This window comes from Meriones unguiculatus, chromosome 21 (assembly GCF_030254825.1).
Source record: "Meriones unguiculatus strain TT.TT164.6M chromosome 21, Bangor_MerUng_6.1, whole genome shotgun sequence".
NCBI lineage: Eukaryota > Metazoa > Chordata > Mammalia > Rodentia > Muridae > Meriones > Meriones unguiculatus.
In genome coordinates, this window is record NC_083368.1 from 36,328,750 (window position 1) to 36,346,190 (window position 17,441).

The window sequence follows — 17,441 nt, forward strand, 5'->3', positions numbered from 1 at the left end:
CTAGTCTCATAAGACCTGAATAATCCTCAAAAACCTTGTTGAGCTATGAATTCAGTCAAATTTAGAGATGCAAGAGAGCCCCTTACTGGAACTAATTCAAAGCCATTATCACTTTGAAGTTGACAGGCACTTCATACCACATTCTCCTTCTTGCCTAGCTCAGAAAACAGAATCCTTGCCAGCCTCTCTACATCTACGTTCGACATACAGAATTATTATAAGCACTTTATCATTTTTGTAAAGATTGCTTATCTATTTTTATTAAACAATTTATTTTTTATATTATCTCCCTCTTCCCTTTCCTCCTTCCTACAACTCCATGTGTCCCTCTAACTTGTTCCCTCTCAGATTCCCCTGTTTTATCATTATTACATGTATACATATATATGTTTACATGTATATATATGTATACATATGTATAGAACCTGCTGAGCCTGTTTAGTGTTGTTTATATTTATATGCTTTGGGGGTTGTCCATTTCGAATTGGATAACCAATTAGGGGCCTCATCCCTGGGCACAGCTAATTTTCCCTCTCTCACCAGTTCTTAGTTGCTTACAGTTTTTTGTCTCAGGGTGAGTCCCTATGAGAGTCCCTCCTTCCATAATAGCATGTCTATTGGTGTTACTGTTCAGTTGTCTCCCTGAAATAACCACCCCTGCTAAGGGTATCTTTTTTTTCCATCTCCACACTCACCACATGCCCCATCTTCTGCAGAACCTCCCTCTGGGCACACAGTGTTCTGCTGCAGTGTTTGAGCTGAGGTTATTCCTATACACATCTTATTTCCCACTAGCCAATGGTGAACTCCCACAGAACAGAAGATGTTAGTGTGAATGTTTCTTGTCCCGTGATGTACTTGATGCCATATTTTATATATGCATTAGGCACACTGCCACAGTGGTCAGACAGGAATATAACTCTTTGAGCCCAGCTGGCTTCCATAGGATTCCCACTTGGTCATTCATGAACAATATGACTTGAATGTGTCACTTACCTCAGGCCTCATCTTTTTTGCCTGCACAAATGAGTAAACCTTTATCTTCTTTATACAGTCACAAATAATGAGTGAGCTAAAACATTTCCCTGTCCCAGGTCTGGAACATAAGGGCCACTTAAAGCATGCTGGCTCTTTCCTCTCAAGGAAATATTAGATTCTGTTTCTCCTGAAGATTTGTACTTGAGAGCAAAGCTAGTAATTTGGGGGTAAATTTTCTCTGAGTTAAATATAAAGTAATCTAGTCCTTATGAGTAATTAAATGACCAGAAATTTCACAATTGTTCAAAAGTATAATTTTAAACATTTAAATTTCCATAATAGCTTCGAAACTTGATAATGAGTATATATGACTAGCCATGCTCAAACAAATAGGTTTTCTTAAAAGAAGTACATGAAGACACTTTGAAAGCTAACAGTCTGTATTAGTTAAGATGTAGGTCAGTCCCTTCTACACCTTGTAACTCCTGTTATAGAAGACTTTGCCAAGGGCATTTTCCCCGTGTTTTCACTAACACACTGCCTGTTTGCCGAAGAAACTTAAAAGCCAAACAAGTTAAAATATTTCTAGATGGGAAAAAAAAAAAAGAAAAGCTGCAAGTGGGTGTGAACGATGAGACCCAGATGTGAAGCTGTGGGATGCTATTCCAGACACATCTGGCTGCTCTCTGGCCCCTGCGGTAGTGGTGTCAGTGTTTATAGACTTGCCTTTCCACATGTGACATAGTTAAACTTCAGATGGACAGTCTGGAGACTTCCGTGTTTATCTGGATGCTAGTTTCATTGAATGGGTTCTGAATCAAAGGCCTTGCTTAATAGCTTTTGATTCATCTGCTAAGGAGCATTTTCTAATAAAGAATGATGACTTCCCTTGGTGGCCACATCCATGTGTGTTGTCGTATACCTACACCTCCTCTGTAGAAAACGCTGAGCTGTAGCTCTTTGTAGTTGAAAGAATGAATAAAACCACATTGGAGACTTAGATTTAGTTATGGTTCATAAGAAGAAAAAGTTGAAGTTCATATTTATGTAGGTAATGTTTAATTTGAATATATGCATAGTATAGTGAACCAAAAGAGACAACTAGATTTTATGTTAGGAGAGATTCATATGAGCTTTAATAATTTTGGTGTGTTACCAGAGCCATTCATGAGAAGCCCAGGTAAAAATGGCATTTGTGTGGAATGTGTCCTAACTTAGAAATTGCTCATTATACTCATCCTCAATTTAATCACATCCAGGACAGAGTTCATGTAGGGTGAGAAGGTATTTTCAACATCTCTTTAAAGCCTCCCTTGTTATTGTATGATTATGCTTCTTACACTTAAGCATTTAATTATTGTGGTGTTTGATAGCAAAGAAATTAATATTTACACTGATCACACAGTTACTTAGGTAAAAGAGAGTATCTAAAATAAAAATTATAAGTTACACAATAGATTTTTTACCTAAACACATCAGATGCTGGGATTTATTAAACTATGGGTTCAGAAATAAAACAACAACAATAACAACAAAAACACTCTAGTCCTAATACTCAAGGACCCTGTGATTTAAGGAAAGACACAGTGAGAAAGGAACATAGTTCAGCTGGACAAATGTCTTAATAGGGACATAAAAACAAAAGGGTACTAAGAGGAAAGGGAAAGATAAATGGTTAGGATTATCTAGAGGGCTTAGTTGCTTCATTCGATCTCAGATGTGACTTAATGAGGTAAATAACACAGAGGGGCTTTCAGTGAGCATGCAGTCGGAATCGCAGATACAGAGGTACCTGTGTGTTTCATGGTTAGCTGGTATGTCTGGGTTCAGTGTTAGGGATGAATGAAAAGGCCATAAGATATTAAACAGAAGCAATAGAGAAAGGCCGACCGGAAAGGATTCATCCTACATGAGTTGGCTTTTCCCTTGAATGCCATAATGAACCATTAATTGTCAAGCTGAAGGTAACCAAATACAGACTTTACAAGTTCATCCTGACAAAGGCTGGAGTATGGAGCAGTTGGTCATAGGCTGTGAAAAGCCTGAGAACAGGCGGCTACCTTCATCAGACAAGAAGTTAATTTATGTGTCTCTGCCCTTAAGAATGAAAACAAAATGTAGATTCAAAATGAATGTAGTACTTAGTGATAGACAGCATATGGGGAGGAAAGAAAGGAACAAGTTAAAATGAAAACAGAAAATCTGGTTCAATCAGGTAGGTGAGCACCAGGTATAAAGCACAGACTCAGGAGAACAGCTTTGTGGAAAAGCCTATCAGCATATTTTCTATGTGTTCCTTCTGCTACTGATAAGTTTTTGGACATCCTGAGCAAACCCCCAGGAGGCTGTCGAATATTAATACCTGAGGCTCTAAGAAATATCAAGCCTAGAGAGAAATTTGAAAGTTATCAACATATTAAGCCTATAAAAGTCATCAGGATCTACAGAATAACCTGGAAAGAAGGGAAAAATAAGAAATTGTCTGGGAATTATGTAATAAAAGGAGAATCTGCATGGGTTTTATAAAACAGCAAAGAAAATCAGAACAGAAAGTCGTCATGGAAACCAATACAGAAGAAAGAAGAAGGTAGCCCAAAGTGATTGATTCTATAGGATTTGAGCATGTTTTCAGTTTGGTGACCATGCATACACACACAAATATGAGAGACAGAAAGCAGGGTCTGTTGATTTGTTATTAAATGTGCCAAAATTTAAAAAAAAAATAGGACCACTTGAAATATGTTGCACAGCACAATTCTGTAGGATGAGAAAATTCTTATGAGCCAGTCGTTGTGGTGCACGATGATAGAATATATCGATGACGTGGATGCAGTAGGAACACGAGAAAATTCCTATGCTACCACCATAACAAAGTGAATCTTTGTAACCTCTTTCGTTTAGTACCCCGAGCTGATGGTTGCTTCTTACAACAACAATGAGGATGCTCCCCATGAGCCAGATGGAGTGGCCCTGGTTTGGAACATGAAGTTCAAGAAAACCACACCAGAATATGTTTTCCACTGCCAGGTAGGCGTCAGCAGAGTAAAAATAATTCCTATCTCTTACCAGACCGAACATAGCTCAAGCTGCACTGCATCTGTCTTGGGTTGGGAAGAAGAGCTGGGTTTAAAAATGGAATCGTTGACAATTTTGGAAAATTCCCCCACAGTAACCTAATGTTTTGGGAAAGTGGCAGCCCTCCTCAAATGGTTAGGAAACCTGGTTGGGGACTGTGTGTCATTTTCTTTCTATTTAAAACAGCCCCCATGAGGATAAGTTTATAAAGACCTCGCACTTATAAAGAAACTGTGGTGCGCCACTTCCTCTGCCCAGAAGCAGCATATGCCTGCCCACCCATGTGGCCGCCCTCAAAGCATTCCCAGCCGAGTTCCCTCCTGTCTCTGAAACACACTTCAATGGATGTTGCCTTTTCTAAGTCTGTAGTGCCCTACTGTTTTGGAGATAATGATACTTTCAGAGCTGAGAGATTCGAGGAAGGTTTACCACGAACACTACCTGAATTGTTGAGAAAGGTAGACGCTGTTTCTGCTTTCCAGATGCAGATTCTGTTGGAGAGTTTGGGGTGTTTTACTCCTTGTGTACATGTCTTCTCTCCCATTGGACACACTGGGATGGAAATGAGGCTACACTTGCATCTGTTCTGCCTTGCTCCATCACCATGGTTTTGCCCAAATGACAGGCCTTAGCACTGGCCAGTGTATCAACCCCTTTATTAATGAGATTATGGTCAAGAAACTAGAAAGCAAACATCCTACCTCAAAAGTTCAGTTCCTCAAATATTAGAATTCAGAGGCAGCAAGAACTACTCTATATCCATGCCTCTGAAGAGGCTGAGAAGCAAATCTACTTGCCTCATCCTAGGAAGCTTTGTGTCATTTTATATCTGAGACCTGAGTATCTTTTTGAACTGAAATATGTTTACACTTTAGAGCATTATCAGATATAATTTGAGGAACAGGGGCTGCTGGAATAAAAGGCCCAGCTTCAACGTGATTGAGTAACCCTCTAACTCTGGCCATGTTTTTCTAATTTGCTATCTCACAAACGACTTAACAAGAAGTCTAGGCCTGCATAGTAAATAACTCTTATTTTTTTGAACCTTTGAAATAAGAACAGGTTTTTTTTTTCTTTCTTTCTTTCTTTCTTTTTTTTTTTTTTGTTAACATTATCAAGTTTGTCAGCCTGGTAGGTTCTTTGTGTAAACATAGAAGCACAAAATTCTAATTCTGTTCAGTCTTAAGGGGTTTGCTGAGTTGCCAGGAAAATACTATAAGGATTATGGGGTAAAGAGAAGCACATTTTGAAAGCCAGGGCCTTTTAAACTGTTTTGATATACAGAAAGCATATCTTTAGTTTTAAAGCTCCAAGAAGTAGTCCATGCTGTTTCAGTAAATGCTTATGATGTTTATCATAACTTAAGGCTTTCTAATTATATTAACTGAGTACTGGCGGCCTCTGGCAATATGGGTAATATGGTTAATATTCACAATATTGTATAGTAAACAAGCCAATGGGATCATGATAACAGATTTTTTAAAAGTCTTTGAAATTATCAGAATTTTTTAAAAATTATTTGCTTTATCATGTCACAAAGCTAATACGAGTATTGACAGGTATCATTTCTTCTCATGGTAGCTTGGGTATTATTTACTAAAGGCTTCAATGATTACTGAGCTTTACTTTTGGTTTCTCATTTAGAGATCATCTAATTTAGGTGATATGTGTAATTTAGAAGAAAATATGATCCTGATTTTATTTCATTTTTTAAAGTCCAGAAGTATGTGAATAAACAAGATAAAGTCACATAAGAGTTACCGAAAGATGTTGAATAAGATTTCTTCATCTTGGTGCTGCAGAGTTGGCTCAGAGGTTAAGAACATTGGGTAGGCTTGAAAAGGACCCTGGTTCGATTCCAGGCACCCACATTGAGACTCACCACTTCCTTTGGCACCAGGTATCCACGTGGTGCATACATGTGAGCAAAGCATTCATATGCACAAAATAAGATAAATCTAACAATAATTAAATAAAAATTAGTGGATTCATATATGTGTGTGTGTGTGTCTTCATCTACCAAATTGCCAGAAGCAAAAATGGCCATTTTTAAGCTCTAGCTGCTATCTTTGCTGGGGAATTTGATCATCATGCTCTCACTGAAGACCATAAGGACTCTAAAACCTTCGATATGAAGTCAAAGCTATCTAATTCAGCTACACATGCATCTGAAGATATTTAATTGAAGATAGGTGGTTCATGTAAGTGACCTAGATATTCATAAAAGGCTCATTTAGGAAATAACGTCAGAAAAATCTTAACTGCAGAAGGCACTATACTCTCTAGTTTGTGCTATTATTGAACAGCTCTTAGGCATTTCAACTATAGCGACTAGAGGGGGCAAACTGTAGAACCAGTTTTCTGAAAGGTGAGGAGAATGAACGCTGAGCCCTCTTGGAAAGGAAGGAGAGAGAGAGAAGTGACAGTCAGTTCCCCATGTCCTCTCGTTCTGCATCCATGAAGTCAACTCACTACGGCATGAGGATATTTGAAAACAAACTGTCTCTTCCATACACACACACATACTTTTTGTCATTATTCTCTGAGGAATATAACAATAAGTTGCATGGCATTTGCATGGCATTAGGTATTACAATTAGTCTACAAAATGATATAAGGCTACAGGGAGATATGTATAAATTCTATGCAAATATTACATGTTTTTACATAAAGGTTTGAGCATTCACAGATGCTTAAAGGAAGGGAGGTCCTGAAACAAGTCCCCCAAGGATACTGAGGCATATCCCTGTGAAATCCTTCTAAAGGGTATATTTAGGGTTGTGAGCCTAGCCTTTAATGGCGGAGTCATCTCTCCAGCCCGACTCCTGGGTATGTTAGGCGGGGATTTGTGGGTTTTATTTTTCCCAGGGAAAAAAAATTGCACCAACGAGAAATATGAATCAGATATCCAAGAGATAAAGGTATCCTTTGAAAGAAAGAGTGTGAGTGACTGAATGGGAGACTTTTAAATATATTTGCTACTAAATTATGGGCTGGCAAACCCAGAATCTGCGGAGCTGGCCAAAAGGTAGAAATGTAGATAATGGTAGCTGCTGTGGGGCCAGCAAGTCAGAACTTCCATGTTGCCTACAGAATCAGTTCCTCTTTAGAGAACTCCAGCTTACGCTCTGAAGGCCTTCGACAGATTAAGTGAAGCTCTCTCTCACTGCTGAGGATAATCTACTCAAAGTTTACAGATTCGAATATTAATATCCTTCCCACTGACATCTAGACTACTGTTTCATCCATAAACTGGGCACCACGGGCTAGTCAAATTGACACATAAAGATTTTGACTTTGCCCAAAGCAATCCAGGGAACCGATATCTTTCATATCTTCGAAAATCAAGCTAATTGTAGATCCCTTTGGGATAGCAAGCAACTAAATCCACCTACAAAGTTTAACATGAAGAGAATAAGAGCATCCCTTGCAGATGTCAAATCACCTATCTGAGATCATGGAGACCGTGGCCATGGCACTAATATGTACACGTATTGAGAATCTGTTCTTTACATTCTCCACCGTAAGATCTCAGTGGGTGCAGGCTAGAGACTGGCTCAGAAGACTCCTGAAACAAGATAAGTACCCATGAATGGCACAGTCAGGTTAGCATCAGCCGGCATTCCTCCTGCTTCCCCCGAAGACCACGTCCTGGGTCTTTCTGTACCAGTAACGGATGTAGGCATGTGGCCTTGTGCAATGGAGGGAGGGGGGTGAATAAAGAAATGAAGCAGACTGAACCTTTGCTCAGCCGACTGTTTCAGCCATCTGGGTGACTTTAAGAATGACTGACGCCAGGGTTCCAGGCTGAGAAAACCTGATTTTCTCTGTCTGTGGATAGATGGACAAGCGCTGGAATTATAGCAGAGCCTGTGCAGGTCATCAAAGGTTTCTCTCCGGCAGCCTGACATTCGTATGTCACCGGATTATTGTTATTTTGTAACCTGACGCTGAAATTCAGAGAACCTACAGAATTCAAATTAACGTGAGCAATCTGGCTTGGTACACAGTCCTACATTCCTAGCCCTCTCTGGATGTATGTGGGTAGTGCAGCAAATGAAGAGGCATTACGAGTTTAAAGCCATCTTCAGATATATTTTTTTCATTCCAAGCCAGCCAGTGCTACAAACCAAACAAATATCAAATATATATGAGAAAGCAAAATGTCCTCCCTTATAATTTATGACTTCCCTCCTACATCTTTTCTGACCTTTGACATTTCATTTATTAAAGCCAGTGCTTTCAGGATAACTAGTCCCCCAAAATCAAGTCAGTTGAATCCTCACTTTCCTGTGGCCCTCCAGTAATTTAAAGATTATTTGAATTGTTTGCTTACTAAGACAGAGGGCTGGAAATAGGAAAGGCAAGGGAAAGTCTTACACTGATTTTACTTTCATCATTTTAGCTAACCGTTTCTTGTAAATCTCCATTGACTCTTCATATGTTTCTTCTATATAACCGCAAACAAATCTGGTGGCTCATAAGACCTTTGTCTCGGGGAACAAGCTTCAATTCAGTCTTCCTTCTGCAAGGCCTGATGAGCCTTCAGCCTCATCATCCAAAGCTTTCATGTGGAGGCTCGTTTTTCTGTTGCGAGTAGGAAGGCCAAGTACCTTCTCCCTCCACGGGTGGCTTCCTGTGTCCATGACACTAAATTTTTCATGTGGGTGCTGGGCCTGCGTTTTCTATTTTCATTTCAATAAAAGCTGTCTATACTTGGAAAACATCAGTGCGCTCTGCATAGGAATCAGCCATGCGGCCCCGTCACAGCCTGGCAGCTCTCCTACTGCCTTCTGTAGTGGCTTCACACACTCTCATTAGATTATATGTCTGGCCACCCTGCATTGCTTACCCTGGTGTGGTCTTTCTCTTTAAAACGGAATGAAGAGAATCAGAAATATAGATCTTATAATTATCCGCATGGAAGTAAGTAAAAATGCTTTTAGTTAGTGGCTTAGTGCAGTCAGCACGTTTTTTGTTTGTTTGTTTGTTTTTGGTGGGGTTTTTATTTTCTCTGTTTTTCCTGATTTGGCTTCTTTGTTCATGGCCTCTCCTCCTTCTGAGGATCATCTGGCAGTTGCCTGCAACTGACCGTGGCTAACCCTCCACAGTTTGGGGAGGAAAGCAAAATGTGAAGCAGGATGATATCAGCTGACCTTACTGGTGCCAGGGTTGAAACCCTCCGTTATACTTTTTTTTTCCCCATGTGTGGCTTCACTTCTCATTAAGATTCTACAGAGATTACAGATGGAATTACAAGTGGTGGCCTCAGCTGCCCAGCCTGCGGGTCTGCTCATGTCCCCAGTGACCCTGAAGAGAATTCTTCTTGTGAGGAGCAATGGCAAACCAGAAGAGAGTGGGAGTGTGGGCTGGTGGCGGGGAAAGGGACAGAAAATAAGACATTGCGGGTCAGTGAGCTGTCGTGGGTTTGGTATAATCCCTGATCCTATAGAGAGGCCTTCTCCAGCCTCTGGTAGAAATGTGGGGTTCATTTCCCAACAAATTGTATCCCTACTCCAACCCAGACTGAGACTCATAGTCCAAATCTGTAAAGCAATGTTGTGTGTATTAAATTAAAGATTACCCATATTAAAAGCTTTGTTGGACACAAAGCTCTAAATGAATTTAATTTTATTTTCTAAAATATATTGTAAACAGTAAGGATTAGAATATGGCTTAAGAATTTTTTCGTTAATATAAAAGAAGGATTAATGTTTTTATAACCTACCTGATTTTAAAAAAAGGGAAAAGTAATTTTAAGCATTTTTTATTTGCTAAAAAGTTCCTATTAGCAAAGAAGAAAGAAAGGGTGAGAAGGATAGAAGGGTCTTTGATGATCTGTGCTTCATATTCATTGTAAGTTCCTGGCACTTCAACTGAAAGCACACAACAGATGTTTTGTACTGGGAGAATCAACTCCATGATCAAGAACAGGCAGGCCAAGGGAGACCCAAACAGTTCTCAAATGAGATGTCTGATACATGTCAGAGTCGTCAAACAGAAGAGAAAACCTCAGAAGACCTTCCGTAGCTATGACATGCGTGTCATAGTGCAGAGTTCTGAGAAAGTAAAGATTACCTACATAAAGAACATAAAGATGTTCTTGGAGAAATCACTCAGTGGTTAAGAGCACTGACTGCTCTTCCAGAGGACCCAGGTTCAACTTCCAGCACCCACATGCCAGCTCATAACTATCTATAACTCCAAGAGCTGACACCCCCACACAGACATATATACAGGCTAAATGCCAGTGCACATAAAATATAAATAAATAAATTATTTTTAAAAAGAACACAAAGGTAAAATTAACTCCTTGCAAAGAAGACTAAATAATGCCATTGGCCAGATGACAGGAACAGCATCTCAGCATCTTTATCACTTGTAGTCCTCTAGGGGAAGGTCTAAGTGACTTTAAATGTGCATGCTGACATGAAATGTAGACATGAGGAAACACTTTTTTATGCAAGAGAACATGTCTAGGCTGATGGCTAAGGACTGAGCTAGATAGCAGTTCTTATTAAATAAAAAGCCAGCATTTCATTTTCCATTTGGCCCAAGAAGCTAGAAGCACAAAACTAGCTTTGCCAGCTTTCAATCATCATCTATTCTCTTGCTGGATATCCTTTAAGGAACACAAGAACTTCACTGGGCACAGAGGTGCATGCCTTTAATCCTAGAACTCAGGAGGCAAAGGCAGGTGGCTCCATGTGAGTCCAGCCTGGTCTATATAGTAAGTTCCAGGTCATCCAGGGCTACATGGTGAGAACCTAATCTCTAAGAAATAACCCAAGAAGGAGAGTTAGTCGTTGAGACAGATCTTAGGAAACTAGGATTGTTGTATGGATTATAGCAAAGGGATGGAGTTCAAGGCGATTCCTCATCTGCACCCAGCAGGAAAGGGCTGTGTCCACCACCCTGAGTGCTAGTGACTAACAGTGAGTGACTTGATGCTACCACATCAGAATCACATAGCTTCGAGCAGGTGTTTTTTAATGATTTCTTCATCTTGTCAGAGATTTGGACACCAGAATTGCACATGGCATCCATTCTCCTAAATGTCCTTCTCTCCTCTTCCCATCTTTGTGCTATAGCCCACAGAATGGGATTGTCTCCATCTGTGCTTCAAAGAACTGCCCTCAAGAATTGCTGGTTCTGGCAGTCATAACCAATGGGCAATGTGAACAAGTTCTCTGTCCTGTCACATCCATGTCCATCTTCAGTCCCCTGTCTCTTTCATAGCTGTTCACTGAAGTCAGGGAAATCTTGGCTTGGTGGGGGAGGTTGAGGAAGAGTGCTCTGAGTGGCCTGGGATAAATGGGGGAAAGGGTGTATTTATTTCTCAAGGTAATTGTGATAATAAAAGACAGCACAGGAGCCAGTGAGACAGTTCAGCAGAGAAAGATGCTTGCAGCCAAGCCTAATGACCTGACTCTCACTCCCTGGGCCATCACAGTGGATGGAAAGAACCAACTCTGGCAAGTTGTCCTCTGACCACCACAAAGGCACTATGGCATGCATGAATGCACATGTACACACACACACACACACACACACACACACACACACACACTATACGCCTCCCTATACAACTCTTCTCCCACCCTCTGAGGCTACAGAAAGATAGCAAGCCCTCTGATGCTTCTTCTAATAACACTGATCCTGTTATTGGAGCTTCACTCTGTGACCTGAAAGTTTCCACATTCATTGTTAGAGCTTCAGCAGAATAAACTTGGAGGATCAGGGATGCAGCTCAGCGCACAGCAAAAAGTAGAAGGACATTTTGTTTTCTTCTTTCACCAGGATTGCATGATAGTACCAAGGGAAGAAGCTGAAGCCTACCTAGGCATTCTTATCTTTCTCACTTGGTTGTAATCTTTAAGAGGTTTTGCCCAGCTGATAATTCATCCATTCATTCAGCCAACTTTTACAGGATACCCACCATTGTGGCCGTTCCTACCAGGCCACAATTGGTTGGAATTCAGGAGCATTTTTCCTTTCTCCATAAAAACCCTTCTGATTTCCCCGGTCTTCACCAGGCTTAACTTTTAAGCACTTGGCTTACACTCCTCGGCTGTAGGAGTTGCCTGGAGCCTGTTAGTGTTGACTAGAGCGGTGCATGTGCCTCTTTCATACATGTGTCAAGGAAAGGGGAAGGCCGTGATAACTCCAGAGCCCTCTCATCCTAGGCATTTAACCATTGATTTCCTGACTGGATGATCATGAGAAAGTTTCCGAGTCACAGGAAGTAGTTAAGTATGTACTTCGGTCCATGTGGCTATGGGGCTATGCAGCCTGGGATTATAATCTAGATCTACTACTGACAAACTAGCGTGGGCCGATCAGAGGCTCCCTAACGAGACTGAAGTAAGTGAATACACTAAAGCACTTGGGTTGATCATATTGTAAGTCTCCCGTGGTTAGCAGCTACAGTTACTACTTACAAAGCGCCAGAATTAGTTTCAATATCTGTAACAATGTGTCTATGCTGCCTAAATCGTATGGGGACAGGCCCCTGTGTGCAACATGTCTTTTGTCTCTGAATGGAAAATATTATGAGTTAGGAGGGAGGGGGTTCTAAAAGAGAAAAAAAAATAGGGCAAGGGTAAAATGAACTAACAAGTAGCTGGCAGGGATACCTGGATTTATTTGGCTTCGATGCCATGCCTGCTCTTGTTCATGCCGCACACTAAATCCATGTGCGTTTTTGTTGGCTTTGGGGGGTTGTTGTTTTGTTGTTGCTGTTTTCTTTTTGTATTAACTACTCAATACTGGTGTGTGGGCTCTGCGAAGGAAGCTCACAGCTCACGTCGATATCCATAGTCCCTTGTAGACTAAGCTGGCTATCTGCTCTCTCTTCTAGAGATGCGTATGCATGGGCACTCTAGAGCATTTTCTTTATCCGCATTCAGATCCCTGGGAGCAGGGTTGAAAGACTGTCAGCAATGTCACATGGCCGTAGTGGGATGAAGCCTCAGGAGGGCAGTGTTCTCCCTGGGAGGTCTCTGGAGGACAGGGAAACCTCACTCCTAAAAAAGAACAAGAAAAGGCAGAGGTGGCTGCACTGTTCCCCTCAGCTTCCTTTCCCTCAGCAGTGTGAACCTGGATCATGTTATGACCGCACATCTCTGTATGGCTGTAGACTCTTTGTAGTCTAGGATAAAATCACCACTTGGTCATCTATTTCTAAAGTGCATCTTTTCTTCCTGTGTGTGTGTGTGTGTGTGTGTGTGGTGTGTGTATCTAATATCAGCAGAAGAACTGCCCAGTTTGAATCTCTCCTCCATTACTAATAAATGAATCGACTGATGTTTTCCCAGCCACAGTGGCAGTCACACAGTTTTATCAGAACAATTCAGGCCGAGGAATGCATCAGAAGTATGGCCACTGATCCCTTGCCAATGCTAAGGCAAACAACATCCCACCCATACTCTTGCAATCAACCTATGAAAGCAGAAGGAGGACAAAGGAAGAAGGTGTTTGGCGGGAGAGGGGAGGAGTTGCAAGAGGAGAGGAGAAGTTGGTCAAGGAGCATTACGCATATGTGTGAAATCATAAAAGATTAAAGTTTTTGAAGAACTTGATATTTGAAGCTAAGAGTTTGTTATCAAAGAGAACCTGTGAAAATAGAATTGTCATCTTTACTTCCAAGAAAAACCTCTGCCCTTTGCTATAGCAAGGAGTATGCACTTAGCACACACGCTTGCTAGTGTTGCAGTGACACTATTGCTTATTCCTCGCTAACGAATTTATCACAGTGCTATCTTTCTCTTGGCTTAAACATTTAGATTGGTTGTTTCTGCCCTTGATCTTAGAGGAAAACCTGAGGTACACCCGAATTAGTCATTTTTAAGTAAAGTATCCTCAAAAATATGTTTGTGTTATATACTAAAATCATTGTTGGTATCATCATTGAAACGTTTTACTTTTTTATTCTAAAGCTGGTGTGTTTCCTGCACTTGACCGTTGAAAAAGGTGATTTTAGTGCCTATGCTAATAAGCTGGGTTATTTATCAGTGTGTCCTTGCTTGTCCTGTGAGCTCATCCAGGACTGTATGGAATAACTGAGCTCAAACACGAGCACGCCTTATACCCAAGAAAAACTTTTGTCTTTAAAATAAGTTTGCTACAAATATATTCTGAAATATGCACAGAATGAGATCAAAATGTGGACACAAGTGCCCACGTTCATATAAATGCATGCACACAAACTCACCCAAGACTCTAAAATCCCAGTCAAAAGCTATATTTCTTAAAAGAGAATTATAGCAATGTTGATAGTTGGCCAAAACCTCAAGCAGTGACAGAATCCACAGAGTGTCCTGAGAGGGATGCCTTTGCAAAGCCACGCCTCACCAGATGGTTCAGATTAGAGATGCTTAAAAGCACATGGCAGCATTAGTTTGGTTTAGAATTCATAGTTAATTCAGTAGATAGAATAATGCAAATTTGAAACCCTATCCTGTGTATCAGAAGAAACCATCAAATCTTAGGATTGCTCTTAAGGGAGGTTGATATGTAATGTGTTGATTTTTAAATGATCTAATTGAAATAGTAAAATTAACCAAGAAGGCTTTAAAAAGATTAAAATGAGAGAACACAAGTAAAAACTCTCCCCTCTCGCCAAGAGCTATTCCTTTAAGCTGTCATATCCAATCAATTTGTATGGGATACGACGGCCAATTGTCATTTCCTGAGATACACTGTGTAAAGAGGTCATGTTTCAGAGGCAGCATGAAAAAATGGAAAAAATAATTTCAGAGCATGATGCCAAGAGAAACCAAAATGTCCTGAAAGGCCACGAAGTGCTGCCTGGATCCCCTCACCTTGCTAATAATAGCAAAGAAACAGCTTATGCACAAGATTTTCCTTGGGCTTTTTCAGTCCTTCCTCCTGCAGGCTCTTATTCCTCACTGTCCACATCCTTATGTCTAAAATCTACTGTACCACCCTTGGTCCCACAGCTGTACAGCCTGTGAACACCTCTTTGGCAAAGCCTGCAGAACTGTTTTAATTCAAAATGTAGATTAGTGTATATATTACTTACAACACAAAGAGAAGCGTCAGCTCGTATGCTGAACCTGCCACTAAAACGATGCTCACTCAAGAATTTAGACTTGTAGTTTTCTCTAGCACACGTTTTAAGAATTTCCAAGCGTTAAAAACTGGAGTTGTGGCTTTTAATAACTAAATAGAGGCTTACAATCAAAACAAATGTGTTTCTCCAGCAGCAAGGACACACACAGAGAGAAATGTGGAGGAAAGTTTGAGAGACACGTATGTACCAAATCTATTCAATTCACAAGCATTTCTTATTCATAGTTTGTTTTTAGTTAACATACAATTATTAATATTAGTAGGGCAGAGTGTGTGACTGTGGTACCTGTGTACATAATTTAATGGTAAACCAGAGAAGTCAGCACGGGCTTCACCTCACCTCATACATACCATTTCTTTGTGGTAAGAACATTCAAAAGCCCTTTGTCTGCTACTTTGAGATCTTCAGCACTCTATTGTAATCATGGTCTCTATTCTCTGAGACAAAACACTAGAACGTATTTTATATACTCTAACCCTGTGCCATTAACCAGTCTTTCTCTCCTCTCACTTCCGTCTCTCCATTCTCTATCATGAATGTTATTACTCTTCCTTAGCAACACAGGTCATATATTAGAAAATCTTAACTTCTAATCAGATATGATATATATATATATATATATATATATATATATATATATATATATACCCGTATAATACTTGATATAGAATTGTGTTGTTTTATCTTCTGGTTGCATCTTCAAGACTTGGGAATGGAAGGTGATTAACTGATAGGAGCAATACAGCCATTTGAGAGAGTGAATGTGTCCTTCCAATTCTTCAACACTAGGCCAACCTCTCACAATTAAAGCTGTTGAAAGGGATTTGTTTTGAGAAAGGAGCTTCCAGGAAAGAACCCAGCTATATGTACTCTCTTCCCAAGCCCCACCTCTGATTATGACACCTGTGGTCCTGGTGGCATTTCCTTCAGCATGTTTGGCCCAGTTCATGCTAGCACAGCTGATTCTCGGAACTAGACTTCACTGATAGTCACCTCTCTATACTTAAAGATGCTCTTGTTCAAGGTTCACAGTGTGTTGGATCATTGGTAAAATGTCTAGTAGAGCCATGTTCTATAAAATATCATCCCTCTGGATAACAAGAAAAAAGGCAGGCACTTCTTAAATCAAATATGGTTTACAGCCTCTACATTGTCCTTTACGTGAATGGGAATGCTCATTATGTTGGTTTCTCTAGCATGGCATTGATAATTTGGTACATTGTTAAGCATAATATTATGTGAAAAACTTGAACTTGTGAATCAAATATTGAGGTTCTGCCTACTTCAATCAAGACTTGAGGATGTTTTTCATTATGTATCTAATAACCATGGATAGTAGCAAGAAGCTATTTGTTCACATTATTCATTTAGCTACCAAATAATCACTTTTCTCATAGAGCATAAAAGAAAGCCAGTTCTCCTCTTTTATCCAGCGGTGATGTCATAGCCAGGTAGACAGTACTTGTGGTCCAGAGAGAAGATGGTAAAGAGGCTCTGTGAGATCTTTAGTCCCATATTATTGTAAATTAAGCCTTAATTAAAAAAAAAAAAAAACTTTGTTTGTTTTTAACACATTGCTCATATTGTGGACATTTACTGTGTATTGAGAGTGTTGGGTATTACTTATGAATTGAATTAGTTCAGGCCATAAATAGTCTTCATTACTGTTCTCTACCTGAAAATCTAACTCAGTGAAGGAAAGAAGAAAGCTCAAAAACTATATGCTGTAAAGTTCCTCATAAAAATACCCATGGCCTATAGTTGTAACTGTTTCACATCAATAATATTTCTGTTCAAACTTCTGATACAACATAATGCTTCAAAATAGGGTTCATCAGGAAAGAGAGGGGAAGTGGGCAAAGCTTTACATGATTCCCTACAAAAATGGGCACCGTTTGTTTCTGAGCAAAAAAAATCTGGGTCTTTTGGGAGCTCTTTGACTCCTGAAAGTAACATGTTTGGAGCAATTTTAGTAAGCATGAATACTGGAATAGTGATTTTTGTATGTATGTATGTGGCTAAAGGGAACTCTTGCAGGAAAGCATGTGTTTCTCTGGCAGCAGGAGGAAATACGTGCCCTTACAGAAAAACATGAGCGATCTGGAGACCCTAACCCCATGGCAGACTGACCCAAAGCCAACGTTCTCGGGGCTGAAAAGATGGCTCAGCAGTTAAGAGCCTTTAGATGCTCTTTCAAAGGACCTGCGCTTTCTTCCCAGCGCCCACCACGTGCAGCACCACACAACTGCCTGTTAGTCCAGCCTTAAGTGACTCTGAGGCCTTTACCAGCCTC

General features: G+C 40.2%; 1 protein-coding gene across 7 annotated transcripts in view; it reads left to right on the top strand.

Annotated features, from left to right (window-relative positions):
* The window catches only part of Dync1i1 (dynein cytoplasmic 1 intermediate chain 1), a 285,397-nt gene that overhangs the window by 178,206 nt on the left and 89,750 nt on the right, over window positions 1–17,441 (top strand). For all 7 annotated transcript variants that reach the window (XM_060374069.1, XM_060374068.1, XM_060374071.1 and 4 more), the window contains one exon: window positions 3,880–4,005. In XM_060374069.1, the coding sequence (XP_060230052.1) occupies window positions 3,880–4,005 (126 nt within the window). The remainder of the gene's footprint in view (window positions 1–3,879; window positions 4,006–17,441) is intronic.